The sequence below is a fragment of the Lissotriton vulgaris genome, chromosome 8, assembly GCF_964263255.1.
Source record: "Lissotriton vulgaris chromosome 8, aLisVul1.2, whole genome shotgun sequence".
NCBI lineage: Eukaryota > Metazoa > Chordata > Amphibia > Caudata > Salamandridae > Lissotriton > Lissotriton vulgaris.
The window spans coordinates 827,073,526-827,089,043 of record NC_141696.1 but is presented as its reverse complement, the minus strand read 5'-3'; the positions used below and the strand labels follow the sequence as shown (position 1 = coordinate 827,089,043).

Sequence of the window (15,518 nt, the reverse complement as noted above, 5' to 3'; positions counted from 1 at the left end):
TGTACCTGTCAGGCTGGACTCCGAGAGCGGATCTCTCTGCTGCCTGCTGGAAAGAAAGAAAGAGGGCATAGATGTTTATTTTATGATCCAACTCCAAAGTTATGAGCTCAAGCCACACTTTTTTTCAGAAAATAACCTGCTATGTGAGCGTGCTCGCACACACGCACACGCACGCACGCGAACACACTGGACATACACATGTCCATAATTTAAACAACTGCAATCAATCAAATCTATTAACTCAAGAAGGTTGTAGGAAAAGCATCATTGCTTATTACTGTCATTTCAGTGGCATAATATACTCAAATTAAGCAAAAAATATATACTCTAATGCAGATACCTAATAATGGGAAGGGGTTTAATTTGAAATCCGGTAAATTTATTTACATTTGGTGGGATATTCGTCTGATCTTGCACAGGAGCGTTCAGATTGGATATTCAGCCATGTCCTCTACATGTAGGACTCTCGCAGATACTAGTGAGGTTTATGACATAAAATGTGGCAAAGCGCCTCACACCCCACCCCCCTTCCCCCTCACAACTAAGGATTCATCCCTTTCCCTCTGCATCTTTAACTCTGTCTCCAAATACCCCATCAGCGTAGGCATAATCTTTCATTTCAAAGTGGGATGTAAAAATTGCCATGAATCTTTTTTATTACATATTGATAAAAAGTTCACAGTACAAGTTATATGAGATACATGAATTGAATGTTAACATTTACTGTACATTACCCTTGTTTAAGCATCGGATGATGCATCAAAAGATTGTAAGCACACCCACCCTATCACCATATGACAGAGCTTCAATTAACAGAAAATAAGGGATATGAATGGTAAAAGAAGATTTACCAGCATTGTTACTGATGTTGCCTCCTGAGTCACAAGGCGTGTTACATTGTGTTGATGCATTCAAGTAGAGCCGTCTGTACATTAGAGATGCACCCATGAAAGTCAGTAACATATATATGCCCCACAAAAATCTTTAAGTTCTATAAGTTGGTCATTCGGTTTATTGATCAAACTTTGGTGAACTTCCCTATGCATCTTTGCTTCTGACCATTCTTTAAAAGCCGTGGAAGAGGTGATCTCCCATGTTCACAAACACAAAAAGATATGATGGTTATCAATGGATATCTCATTTGGGCAAACATGCCAATCAAATTGGAAGAGGAGGCCTAACCCACGACTTGTGGCATGCTTCAATCTTGGTGACCCCATCCCATCCCGGCAAGGAGGTCCTACCAGGGCGGACTTAACCCCAGCATGGAGGAGTTCCTTAATATAATTAATGCTGGATAACCAAGGGATCCAGATAAAGTTCAAAATATCTTAGGGTAAACCCAAAAATATATTATTTTTGTTCATGGGTACACTAGGTACAGATACAAAAAACATTCAGGTTTAAGGGTGAATAGTTAAAAGAGTTTAATGGCCCATATATCCAATCTCAACTAACATGTTTCTGCCCATGTATATGCCATTTAAGGTCAGGGGCTTTCATCATGTCAAATAAGGACCCCGGTCTCTCGATTCTAGTTCTAAGAGACCAAGTGCACACTTGTCATAAAGGGAATTCCTACCCAGACAAGAGGCATACAAGAAAAACGGGGGGTTCCTAATGTAAAATAACTTTAAACAGACATTGTTAATTATTTATTGAGTGACGACTCAACTGGCACGGAAGGTGCTCTTAAAACATGCTTCGTTACTATCATTAATTTAAAATCAATGAAAAGATTGCTTGAGTGACACTGCAAAGCACACGCGGAACTCAAGTGACTCACATGTCTAGTGAATAAGGTGATCACACAAGTACTTGCCCTATGTTTACCTTAAGTCTAGGAATATCTAATTTCAAGTTCTGGGGGAGAGGTAATCCTCTGTAGTCACACACTAATTATAAATTGTGGTAATTCACACCCCATAAAAAAGAGAGAGCAGAACAAACGTTGTTATACCTCACTTACGGTTACAAATGGTAACAGGATAAAGGGACAAAGGCAATTCTTTTACAAGGGGATAGCAATGTATTCTGAATTTTTGTCAAATACCCCGAAAGAGAAAGGGAATATCAATGATCAAAAGCACCAAATGTAAGAGTATAAAGATGTGGCCTCACTATATTAAGCTAGACATCAATATGCCATCAAACAAGGGGATACACTAATTTGAACCCCCCATCGTAAAGACGCGTATAGAACTCTGATCAGAAACTCATATATAGTTCATTCCTATAAGCGTCAAACTCATAAGTATGGTGTGACTTAGAATATGGTTTTCCAGATGTCTCCAATTCTGGGAAGAAATGTTATTCTACTTGTGAAAGATGTTGAGACACATAATAAAGTTCTATTTTCGGTAGGGAGAGACCTCCTGATGAAGTGGTAGCATGGAGTCTCAATTGCGCTGGTTTTGGGGTTTGTCTGTGATTTTATGGTTGATTTGATGGTTGATCCATATTGACTGATAATAAGGAACAGCGATCAGGTGCAAACTTAGGACATGGTTGAATCGGGGCATCAACACCCTTTTTAATTGTCTGTATTCAGCCACACAAATGACTGATTTCCCAAGGATACTGATATAGTATGCTTGGCCATAGGAAGAGCTTAGCTTTGCTCTATTTTGTTTTGCAGCCTGAGAATTCTAAAAGGCCGAGATGATTGACATGAGTGCTAGGATGGATGTCCTCGGTGAAGAGCAAGTCAGCAATATGTTATCAGCATACAACATTAATTTCAAATTTGCGGTTATCTTAGAAATACCCTGACTATCCACTGATTCGAGAATGGTGCTAGTCAAAGGATCTAGGGTGATCATGAAGAGTAGGGGGGACAAGGGGCAGCCTTGAAGGCTCCTCTCTGAATGTCAAAGGGGTGACACAGACTCTGACAATAGGCCACACCCAGGCAATTTTCAAGCCCTCGTAGTCTTGCATGTGGTTGGTCGTATTGCCCTACTGTCTGGAGTCCCAGACTCCACGCTGACTCCCTTAGGGGCATTCTACATGCTGTAGCATGTCTCATCCGGGGCCAGAAGAACTATGATCACACCACCCCCATCCTGGTGGAACTCCATTGGCTCCCCTTCCTGGCCCACTCCATTGTCAAAAACAGCTACATCATTTACAAATCAATCACAACCAGCAACCCATTTATCCTGCAGACACGTTCACCATCTTTTGTGGATCTCTGGACACCTATTCCTTAGATATATCATCAGCCTGTAGATTAGGAAGTGTAAAATAGGATAAACAGGACAACAGCCATTTGCCATTTATGCACCCAGGATATTGACCCTCATCTCTATGTCCATCTGGAGCTGCCCAATGCATCTCCATTTTAGGAAAGAGTTGAAGACTCACCTCTTCAAAGAATATTACATTACTGTGCATTAACCATCCACTACCCATCTTCCTCTCCTCATACTCATCGATTTTTTGATTGTCTATGACCAAGTACAGCGCTACAGTACCTTTTGGCTAGGTTCATGCTATAGAAATACCATACACATACATACATATATAGATTCTTAAAGCAAAATCTAATGTGTACTGTTATCAAAAACTGTCCTTTCACCCTAGAGTAGCGTGTTTCAATGAGAGACTACAGCATTTCATATGCTAATGCCCTGCTTAGAGACTGGGGCGGGGGGGGAAAAGCACCATTTTAATCAAGACAGATGCTTTCATATTTAGAGCACTAGGAAGCAATGGTTCAGTATAAATTGTGAGAACCAAAGTCCCTAGTGGTGTATATACGCTGCTTCATCCCACCCGCGGCCCCTAATCAAAGGCAGTATCCCAAAATGAAAATGTTATCTCCGAAAGACATCCCTAGCTGACCCTGTGAACTGGAGAGGTGCTGAAAAGGGTTCCACACTCAATGGATTTTAGTGGATACCCTGCACAACCCAATACTTTGGGTCCTAGCTGGTAGAAGCATCTTTATATTTTTGGGGGTGCAGCAGCTGAGCTTAGGTGTAATGCATATTGGCAGCATTGTATATTCAACCCGCTGTCCTCAGGTGACAAAGACCCCTTTGGTGTTTATATAAGAACAATTTTATGACTGCAAACTATGGAAAATTTACAAGTGGGAAGGTGACTGTTACCATGTCGATGCACTTGTCATTTAGAGCTACCAGTAGCTGATCGAGAACACATTTTTGGTGATTGCTCAATATAGAGGCAGGATGGATGCTGCCAACTGAATTAATAAGAGCAGCCCAGCAGCCCATCCCTCCTTTATCTCTTCTGTAGGCACATTTTTCTTTTGGTACTCAAGATTTACATTCAAACCATCTCTCCTGGAGATATCCTTTGATTGGTGGCACACAGACATCAGTTCCTGCAATGCAAAACTACCTCTGCCCAGCAACATATTTTCCCTACCTGGAAAGGTAAAAACGTGGCCCAATCTGAGTCATCAGAATTTCAAGTTGTAAGAATTTATTACATGTGCCTGGCAGTAAACTGCTGGCCATCTAACAGACCAGCGGTACAAAAGGGGGTGGTGATGGACGGAGCATCTGAATCAATCAAATACTCACACCCAGTCAAAAGATCTGGGTTTAATCTAACAGACTAGACATAAAAGCTGGAGTGCAACTAGGGCACTTTGAAGTCCTTCACCCTTATCAGACCTGTGTAAAACCAGCTGTGATGCCTCCCTGCATGTGGAGCAGAATTATGTCAATATCTTCTAGGTCTGGACTAAGCCTGATGTCCTGCTGAATGTCTGCTGGCCAACCCTGTTGTAGCAACCCGCTGCCTGTGTAATAGCTCCATCCAGCCCAAGCAGTCAAGAGGCAATGTCTCCTAGCACCAAGAAACGAGTGCTAAAGGGTGGCACTTCCTGATAAGCACACTCTATCTGTAGCAGCGTCTACTCTATTTAACATTTTGACAATCACCACTCTGCCTTTTGCCATTACCTCCATGTTGCCATTTGGCATGGCACTCTTCCTCTCTCCTATAAAACAGCTGTCGCACTCATTTAGGTCAATATGCCTAAAGTGGATCCATCTAGGTTGACTTTGGTTAAGCCCATTTCCCTTCTCCCTTTTCCAACCAAAATAGCTGAAAGCATTCTCAACAGTCAACTCTGATTGCATAGGGAAAAACATAACTTTTGGACCCAGTCATAGGCGGATCTCGATCTTCGCATGTTAACAAAGTGGTGGTAATATCAGATCCTATTGGGACATGAGAGATATGATCACCTTGGTCCTATTGGATCTTGCACCAGTTATTAGCCCTGACTCCCAAGATCCTCTTGCAACGACTGTGGGAACTTACAATGAAAGAGGAAGTTACAACCACCGTGGGCTCATGCTATGTTAAGCCTCTTGCGCAGGGCATTTCCCTTTCTCCCCTTACCGTACGTAAAACACTCATCCAAGCACTGGTGATAATTTGCCTGGATTACCGCAATGCCCTTCTGATTGCAGCTAGTGAGTCTTCTCTAAATAGATTGCAGGTAGTGCAAAACACCGCGGCTCATCTTGTCTCAAACTCACCTGCCAGGACAGCCTCTCTCCCGCTATTACAATATTTACACTGGCTACCCATACGTAAGCTGGTTAGATTTAAGATGTGTTGTATTGTGCATAAAGCACTAAACTGTAAAGGTCCTGGCTATCTAGCAGAAAAATGTATTCAATACCAGCCACACGGGGAACAGCCTTTACAACGCAAGTTGTTACAACGACCTGCGCTGGAGGGCGCTGTTGGATAGGGAATAGTTTAATTTTCTATTCCAACACCTTCCCTACTGTAACGTGGGCTGGAGTTGGAATAGAAAATTAAACTATTCCACTATCCAGCGCTTACAGCGCAAGTCGTTGTAACAACTTGCTTTGTAAAAACAGCGTTGTAATGGCACGCGTGGTAAAAGCCCACGTTGTAATGCCATACAATCAGCCACACAGAACCCTTCGGTAAGGAGCAGAGTCCTTGCTCCTTGTCCCACGCTTCAAGAAATCTAGCATGGGCCTTCCTACACCTAGCCCCCTATTACTGAAATCAGCTTCCAATTCATCTCTGGAAATGCCCAGATTATTTTTTATTTAGAAAGCTCCTTAAAACCGAGCTTTCCTAAAAAGGCCTGCATCTAATCTGCTCTGACTGCTGCATGAAGATACCCCTCTGGGGGTGATTCTGGCACTTTACAAGTGAACAAAATAAAAAATAAAATACAAAATTGGAGTGAGAAACCATGGTCTAGATTAGCGCTAACGGGGCGGGGCGGCCGCGCGGCGGCCGCATGCTGGTGACAGAACCGCTCCGTCACCAGCCGCGGTTGGAAGCTGTGCTCGTGACAGAGCGGTTCCGTCATGGCCCCGCCCGCCTAATAGAGCGCGCCGCGCAGGCGCGGCGGCCGGGCCATGACGGAACCGCTCCGTCATCAGCACAGCCCAACCGTAGCTGATGACGGAGCGGTTCCGTCATCAGCAGGGGAGGGGTTAAAACTTTTTAGAATGAACATTTGTATCTGATGTCATTGTCTCTTTTTTCTTCCAGCACTGTGAGTATTGTTTGGGTGTCCCAAACGGCTTGACTTTATGCCCTATGCTGTTCGATCTGTAGGCAACCCGTCTGGCCCGCATTATTAGATCATTCACTATTACATTCTATTCTTGTGTCGACAATAGTCGGTTACTTTTTCTCATGATGGAGAAGTCTAAAGAAAATCAGGACTTCAATAAAATGACTGAGGGCAGTGGAGGTGTGGTTGAACGCTTATGTTTCGGACCTTATGATAGGCAGACCTGAAATCTTGTCATTTGGCAATGCCCCTCTACTTGGTCGAATGACTGGTGGCCATCTGAAATAGGCTTGTAAAAAGTGCACTTATATTTGGAATCAACGTTGATTCAATCTATCTCTCTCTCTCTCTCTCTCTCTCTCTCTCTCTCTCTCTCTCTCTCTCTCTCTCATTAAGTGAACAAAGGTTCACCCATATACTTCTTTTTATTAAAACTCAAGATTTTATCTCATTTACTATCTTCGTTTAGAAAATTAATGGTTAGGGGCTTTAATACTCAAATTCTTTCTTTTTGGATAGGCCACTCCATCCAACTCAAATTCTCCAAGTGATGCAAAATTTAGCAGCAAAGTTTATTTTGGCTATTAATTGAAGGACCAATATCTTGCATTTTATCTATAAACCTCATTTGCTACCATTCAACAACGACATCATAGTAAAAGTAGTTTTCCTGGTCCATCCTGTAGCCTATGGAGAGTTTCCAGACTTCGTTCGCAAAGGGTCCCAGCCACAACCTTCTACTAGACCTCTAAGGTTCTTTTCCAATATTATGTTTACCATTCCTTGTGTCTGTAGGTCCAGGAGAAGTGGCCGTGCAGTTTTAATTTTTGCGCCCAAAACCTGGAATGTCCTTGCTAGAGAAGATCATCTAAATTTCTGATGCAAACCAAAAATAAATATTGTTTAACTGCTGAGGATTAGTTGTCAACATCTGTGCTATTGATCTCCTTCCTAGATTGGCTGTCACCAGGACACCCTTTTTCATGGTAGAAGTTGTGTTCCTTAAACTAAGAATTAAAAACTATAAGAATACTGGCCCATTGCCAGCTGCAGTGGCCCTTGTGCTCAAAGAAATGTTTCCAGGCCCAACATGGAGGTACCCTAAAGTCAAGCAGCTGGCTATCTTGCTTCGTAGCTAGATCCGGATTCTGAAGAAGGTCCTATTTGATTCTTTCGATGTCCTCTGAACAATGAGAACTCAGACCTTTTTAATATTTAATTGCGACTTTCACATGTTGCATCAATTGAACAGTTTCCGATGGTGAGCACCAGCTACTGATCTCAAACAATATAGAATAGATCATTGGTTTTTGTGCGGTGTTCAGGAATTCAGATTTCCTACCACGGAATATCATTAGACCACTGTTTCCTATGAGAATAGGATTCCAATCTAACATTGTGAGAAGTGTTTGAGCTGATTACAAACTGCTCACCAGGAGTCACAATTTTTGGCAATAAAATCTCGTCAGATTTTCTCCTACAGGAAAACATTTGTCTCTATTTCTTTTGAGAAAGATCCCAATCATAGATTGTGACTTGTCATCCACAGCGCATTGATTGCGATTATAGTAAGAATTGTAAAATGTATATTTTGTTTGAACGGCTTCAGCTTGTCTGTAACTGGATACAGACAGTAACCTTTATGGGATGTAGGTGAAACATGGTCATATTTCCTTCGATGGCAAACAAGGCAAACCACCACATTCTAGATCTTCAGGAACTTAGATATTTGTGCTGCAGGAAGTCTGACATATAAGGCACTTACACAGTCCAGTCTTGCTAAACTAAATGCTTTGAGCAGAAACAAGTAGTTGGTTAGATGGCAGATAGGATAGGATTTTTTTTCAAAACCCCGACTGCAAAAGGACCATCACCTACGCACTTATCACCAGCAGACTAGACTACAGCAATGCCCTCTACGCCGGAATCAACAAAACTCTCATGCACAGACTATCCAGAAAGCCACAGCTAGACTCGTCCTGGGAACACCGTGCCTGGAGCACATGACCTAACACTTATGAGGCCTTCACTGGCTCCTGCTCGAGAAGAGAGTCACTTTCAAACTCCTCACCCACGCCTACAAATCCCTCCACAAGATCTGACCCAAATACCTCAACAAGAGAGTATCCTTCCACGTACCCAATCGGAACCTCCGCTCCGCAGACCTCACCCTGGGAGTGGTCTTCCCCATCCGCAGAAACAGGAACGGCAGGAGAGCTTTCTCCCACATCGCAGCCAAAACCTGGAACATGCTCCCTGGGGACATCAGACGCTCCCCCACCCTGCACACGTTCAGGAAGGACCTCAAGACCTGGCTCTTCAACCTATCCGTAGGCGCCGCCCCTTCCCTCCCCCAGCACCTTGAGACCCTCATGGGTGAGTAGCGCACTATACAAACCCCTGATTGATTGATTGATTGATTGATGAGAGAAACAAGGTGCTACAGTAGATTTTATGTGTGTGTTTAAAGGTGGATAGCTATTGAAGCTGACACAAGGTCTGAAAACAACTTTTCAAGAAGGAATGGTACTAGTCCTGAACTGTCCTGTAATTACCGCTTAGTGAAAAACTGCTAATTACTATGCTGTGCCTAATGGTGTCTATTTCTACTGACAGAAGGTCGTAGGATCACTGCAACAGCTTCACCATCACCGTCTATTTTGCAGTATTCGTATATAACACTACCAAGACTGACTTTGTGCCCATTGTTGGTGTGAACTATGCATGTTTGGGATCAGAGAACCCAGGCAACTTCAAATATTCCTTTCTCCAAAAGTTGTCCGCTTATTTCTGCCAACTAAGTCATTAAAAGGAGTGCAGTGGCGCGGCTAAAATTAGACAGATCTCTGTAATCTAAGTTTGGGCTCTTCAAAGATGGCTATTATAGTGCTCTTCGTGGTCGAATCCACTAAAACATTTTGTTCTGAAGAGTGTAGATTGTTGGTTAGTAGTAAGCCTAAAATAGTTGCTAGCAGGCACATTTTAATCACAGAACAGCATTCATCAGGAGACTGTGTTTTTCGCAGAAGAATGTTTTAAAGTTGTATTTACGAAAGGATTGGGAAATTGGAAAAAGAGTTAGGCCCATCATAAACGACTTGTCAGACCTGAGTTGAAATTCTGAGTTTCCACTCGAGATTCCTGAAAGATTCTCTTCGTGAATTTTAATGTAATTAGTCAAGGTCTTCCCATTGGCAATACAAAGCTCTTGTGTGTGCTGTCATGTAGGGGCATGGAGGCGGCATTAGTAAATGCACTTACTGTTCTTTTACTGTAGAGACATGATCTCTAGTCGAGTAGTGTGCATTGATGAAATTCCTACTTAAAAAGTCAGTTTTCCTCTACATAATCAATTTTTTGCACTTGCAAAGTTCATAAAGTAGGCTAGTAGCCTGCGGCTATATATGCCACCAGCCTTCACTTTAATTGTTCGCTCTGGGTTTTCTCAGCAGAGTGTTCCAACAGTTCCTTGTATTGTAATTTAATAAAATGTTTGCATAGAATCTACCTGATTATTGATTGAATAAAACATGGCCAACGAAGCGTTGGCTTTCTGCCTACTTGGTGGCTATGCTGTGGAACAAACCTCAGGGTGTGTAACCCAGCATCAGCCTTTAACCCAACTCTGCAGCCAGAGAGGCAGGCATGGTCTTGAACAACAGAGGTGCCACAAAAAACAGCACCAACTCTTCTGGGTCCGTTTTGGGTACTGGTATTCTAGAGTAGGAAATCTCGAATTGCGGAGGAGCGGGTTTCTTCCTATTCTGTCAATAACGGGTGGCACAGGCGGTAATCTGGAGGCTGCGGCCTTTTTGCACTCTTAATTCCCTCCCAGAGGAAGAAGGTAGCTGTGAAGCATTGAGGACGCGCTGGATGTTGGGTGTTATCAGGACTTTGTTTAGAACTCAGATAGTAGGAGATGCGAGTAGTGGGCAATGTCCAGTGGTAATTTGACACCTGCTCTTGAAACCACTGTCCACGTGGAACCACAAGGCAGCCTTTGGTCCCTCAAAAGATGGGGCCAAAAAGGAATCATGGTCCAACCCCATCGGCTACCTTTTTCCCATGCTCCCTGACCTCCTTCTCATTAGACACGGGGCAATCCCTTGAGGAAATAAATTCTCTTAATAAAAAGGAGACATTTTTGTTGAAGGATTGCCACAAAAAATTGAAAAATATTATGAACCCTTCAATGTCACTCCCCTCCTTGATATCTAAACTTCCCAGCTTCTTCTGTCCGCCCTTCTCTTTCCCTGCAACTGCACCCATAGGATACTCTGAAAATGGCCTGGCTGTAATTGACATTGACACCCTTCCTGTGTTTTCTTTCCCTGGCCTAGAGTTCTGTTTTTTACTAAATGTTTCCCTTAGGCTTGGCAAAGGAAAGTGTTAACCAGCAATCGTGCACTGCTTATAGGGAAACCTCTCAATTGCCAACAACAATCTAACTGCCAATTTTGAGAAAATGCTGGGCCTGGCCTTCCAAAACGGGTGAAAAGCCATTCCACTAAAAAAACATCTTAAAGGTTAATCATGGCTTCTGTGTGGCTAAACAATTGATGTTTGATTTGATAAAAGTTTTATATAGCGCTGGCTAGACCCAGAGGTATCAGGGCGCTTTACATGAGGATCAGTGAGTTACAGGTTACAAAAATAACATCAGTTACAGTTACAAAAATTACATCAGTTACAGTTATAAGAAATTACGTCAGTTACAGTTACAAGTATAGGCATAAGAGAAGAACATGAGATTGCACAATAACAAAAGGTTATTAGCGTGCAGTATATCCAAGACAAAAACGTTTTATGAGGAATGGAAGGAAAAGGGGGAAAGGTAAACAGGGGAAGGAATGCTGATAGAGTCAGGTATACCAGAAGTTATGTTATCAAGTGCAGCCAGCCATTCAACATGTGTGTTACAAGGTCATTAAACGTCAGCAATCAAGAAGACTAAACATGATTTTGGTCTGAACACTAGGCTTTCGTTTGGGTTGGTTGAGTGCAAGACCTGGATTTAATTACAGTGTCCCTGGTTATTTGATACATAGTGAGATAACTGTGTGACACAGCAACTGAAGGGTTCTTCTGAATCTTGTCTTAGTACAAGTGTTCATCAGGTATGGTTACTGGTGTCTGCATGTGTGAATTATGTGAAATTGTGTGAGTGTACATGCCGGGAGCTATATGACTGTGGGAAGGCCAGTGACAAGTAGATCACCGAGTAGTCAATGTGTTGGAAAACCTGGAGGAATCGCCTTCAGGAAGGGAGGAAGATCCAAGCTGTGGTAATGGAACTTATTCAAGGATGATTGATGGAGGTTTCTGCGGTCTGATTCGCTGCCAGTGTGTGTGACAGAATGTGTGAGTGAAACTATCCAGAAAATTGTTATCCTCCACTTAGCGAGCTGTGAGCAGGAACTTATGGCTATTATACATGGGACCGCTGTGAGGGGTGTCAACATGTCAAGCAGTATTGGGAAGCCATCATCTTTTGCTTGATAGACTCCGAGAGGTGTGGAGTCTGGACACAGAACAAGGACTAGACTTGAAGGGGTCCAAGGACGGAAGGACAGGAGCCACTCGTTGCTACTAGTTTTGACTCATAAAGTAGCACACAGGGTTACTGTGTGTACTGCAAAGCAAATTGTGCATCATGCAGATGACATTTTTTTATTTTATGTCGAGTTGTAAGTAGGTCACTGCTTTCGACGCAGAGATCATTTTATTACTTGTGCTTCATAAACTGCACACCTTCTAATATAGCACAGTGAGCTATGTCCCGGCATCAACGACCTGCATGCAAACTGCAAGGCACAGGTTAAGAACCTATTGTTTTTTCTCAATCTGGTATTAAAAGGCTGCTACAAAAGGGTTCCTGTGGGTAGTCATAAACTCTTATTAGTACAGAGAACCCCAAACACTGCATTATGTTTTAAATCCTAACTTTATGCTTCTTCCAGCCACATACCAAACCATTTGTAAAGTTCAGGGCACTGAATTGGATCTTAGTCTACCACAGCAGCGTGGGACAGGGTATGCTCATGTGTGATGGCTTAATGTTATTTCTGTACTCCTTGCTCTGTTGGTTAGGAAGTTCAGGTGTACCCCTGTTAGAAATGGGATGCCCAATTCTACGGGGGGTAGCATGGTGCAGAGCGGGCAGGCCAAACTCCTGAGGACATGTGTGAAGCATCCACGCAGTACGCAAAGACGACACACGAGGCACACCCCAAAGAGAGACACAACACCATTTCAGAGGGAAAAGAATAACTTTTGTATTGTCTCAAATATGCAAAACTAAACACAGTAATCACAATACCGTGCCAACTGGCGCCAGGGCAATATATACACGGGGATTATTTACAGGGTAACTTAAAAAGGTAGGTCCATCAGTTTCCAGGCTGCGATTAAAACGGAAGCATTAACATGTGGCATAGGGCATCAGTAGACACAAATCATAGACATCTCATTAAGCGCACAACCCTCCCTGGCGAACGTGCAAGAACATGGGGCGCCTAAACGATTAGCATGACATTAGCAACCAGTATCCACATCAGGGGGGAAACCGTTACCAGGGGCGCAAAAGCACATTAGGCAGAAAAGGTAACATGAGAACCCTAGGCAAGAATAAAACCTGTTGGCAGGACATTCACTAAAGGCCCGGAAAACATTAGGCACATTGGTATAGGCAGAACACAGGGCCTGAACCCTCATTAGCACCAACAGCATTAGCAATAGGCCTTCACATATGCACGCGGCCTCAAAATAGGCATGAAACATATAACCATAAGGTATAACCATAAGGTGTAAGGTATACTGAGACCTTAAGAGCAGGGGCAGACGCAGGTCACACTATGGCCTTGATTATGCTTGACCTTAGCGCAGCATTTGACACCGTAGCACACTCCATCTTGCTACGGTGTCTACAAGAAGCCGGGGTCGTTGGTCCTGCGCTGGGCTGGCTGCAATCGTTTCTGACGGAAAGATGCTTCCAAGTACAGCAAGGGACTTGCCGATCAGCGGAGGTGTCACTAGACCAGGGAGTGCCTCAGGGCTCGGCTCTTAGCCCTACTCTTTTTAATCTATATATGGCCTCACTAGCAAAAGTGGTACAGTCCTATGGGGTGGAATTGGTGTCGTACGCTGACGACACCCAACTGCTCATCTCCCTATCACAAAACACCTCCAACACCCCCCACAACTTCAAAGCATGTATGCAGGCCCTAGCCGAATGGATGGATGCCCACTGCTTAAAACTTAATGGCTCTAAAACGGAGGTGTTGGTGGTAGGGGGAAAAAGGGAAGACTGGTCGGATGAATGGTGGCCTACATGTCTGGGTCCTACCCCCATACCATGTCAGGGGGCAAAGAATCTGGGGATCTGGATGAACCCTGCTCTCTCTTATGATGGCCACATTAGGCGTCTTGTAGGCAAATGTTTTGGAGTACTAAAGACTCTAAACAAAACGTTAGACCTCCTCCCTCTATCGGCCAGAAGAACATTAACGCAAGCACTAGTAACCGCGCGTTTAGACTATGGCAACGTCTTGTTCCTAGGGGCCACCGAAGGCAGCATAGGTCGCCTACAAGTCATACAAAACTCCGCTGCCAGACTGGTGCTAAGAAGACCCAGGAGAGCCAACTCAAAAAAAGCACTGGATGCGCTTCATTGGTTACCTGTAAAGAAACGGGTGCGCTACAAGTGTCTCCTCTTCTGTCACCGTATCGTCTGGGACAGATCACCGACTTATCTCAGGGACTTAATCAGCAGATATGAACCTACCAGGTCCCTTCGATCAGAGGGCGCCGGACTGCTGAAAGTGCCTAGAACTAAGAAGGCTAGAATGGGTGGACGCTCATTTGCACTCCAAGCAGCCCAACAGTGGAATAAACTCCCCTGTGCACTGAGACTGGAGAGCAACGAAACGCGGTTTAGGGCCCTGCTCAAAACTCATCTTTACTCCTCTTAATCCGGGCCATCTGTATGCTGATTTCTTGGACAGTGTTAGCGCGGGGACACGCCGTGATGGCGTTACTGAGCGCTCTACAAACTCGATATTATTATTATTAACCACATAACCAGGGGTGCACACGTGGTCCCACCTGAAGTACTGGCCAAAACTCGCAGAGTGACCTCTGGCACCACTGTGCCTGGGGAAAAATGGTGCCCCCCTCTTACAAAAGTCACCGGGACACTGGAGCCCCAGCCCGGGGCTCACTTCAAGTAGGCCCAAAGCTGCAAGTCACAGGGGGCCCCACAGGCATAGACTCTATGGGCCTTGACGTTTATTTATTTATTTATTTTGGAGATTTATAGAGCGCATGGCTGCCCGAGAGCGTCCCAGCGCTAATTGAAATCCACTATCAACTCCAGAGGAGGGGACCGGCGGGAAAAGAAGAGATCAGGGGAACAGCCATGTCTTCAGGGATTTGCGGAATGAAAGGAGATTAGGTTGGGCCCGAAGGTCTGATGGAAGAGTATTCCACATCTTGGACGCCTGAAAAGAGAACTGTCGACCTCCAAAACGTGTTTTTTTGATCTTAGGTATTTTGGTCAGGTGGGCATTGGTTGAGCGTAGGGTTCTGATTGTCGTGTGTGGGGTCACGAGATCTTTCAGGACCGGGGGGGCTTTTCCATGCAGGATTTTGTGGGTTAGGCACATGGCCTTGAACTGCACCCTTTGTTCAACCGGGAGCCAGTGGAGCTCTTGAGTGCAGGTTTGGCGGAGCAGCGTTTTTTGGTGCCAGTGAGAATTCTGGCGGCCGCATTTTGCACCACCTGCAGCCTAGAGATGACTTTTTTTGGGGAACCGAGATATAGGGCGTTGCCGTAGTCAAGTCTAGACAATATGAGGCCCTGCATGACCAATTTTCTTGACTGGAATGGTAGGAGTGGGAGAATTTTACGGATGGAGCGGAGCAGGCCAAAGCAAATTCCTGCAGTTTTCTTGGCCTGCGTGTTGAGAGT

General features: G+C 44.1%; 1 protein-coding gene across 1 annotated transcript in view; it reads right to left on the bottom strand.

The window, feature by feature from the left end:
- Window positions 1-15,518, bottom strand: part of AFF3 (ALF transcription elongation factor 3) — a 2,122,574-nt gene that overhangs the window by 479,051 nt on the left and 1,628,005 nt on the right. Inside the window, exon 9 of the mRNA XM_086936175.1 lies at window positions 6-46. Within this exon, the coding sequence (XP_086792301.1) occupies window positions 6-46 (41 nt within the window). The remainder of the gene's footprint in view (window positions 1-5; window positions 47-15,518) is intronic.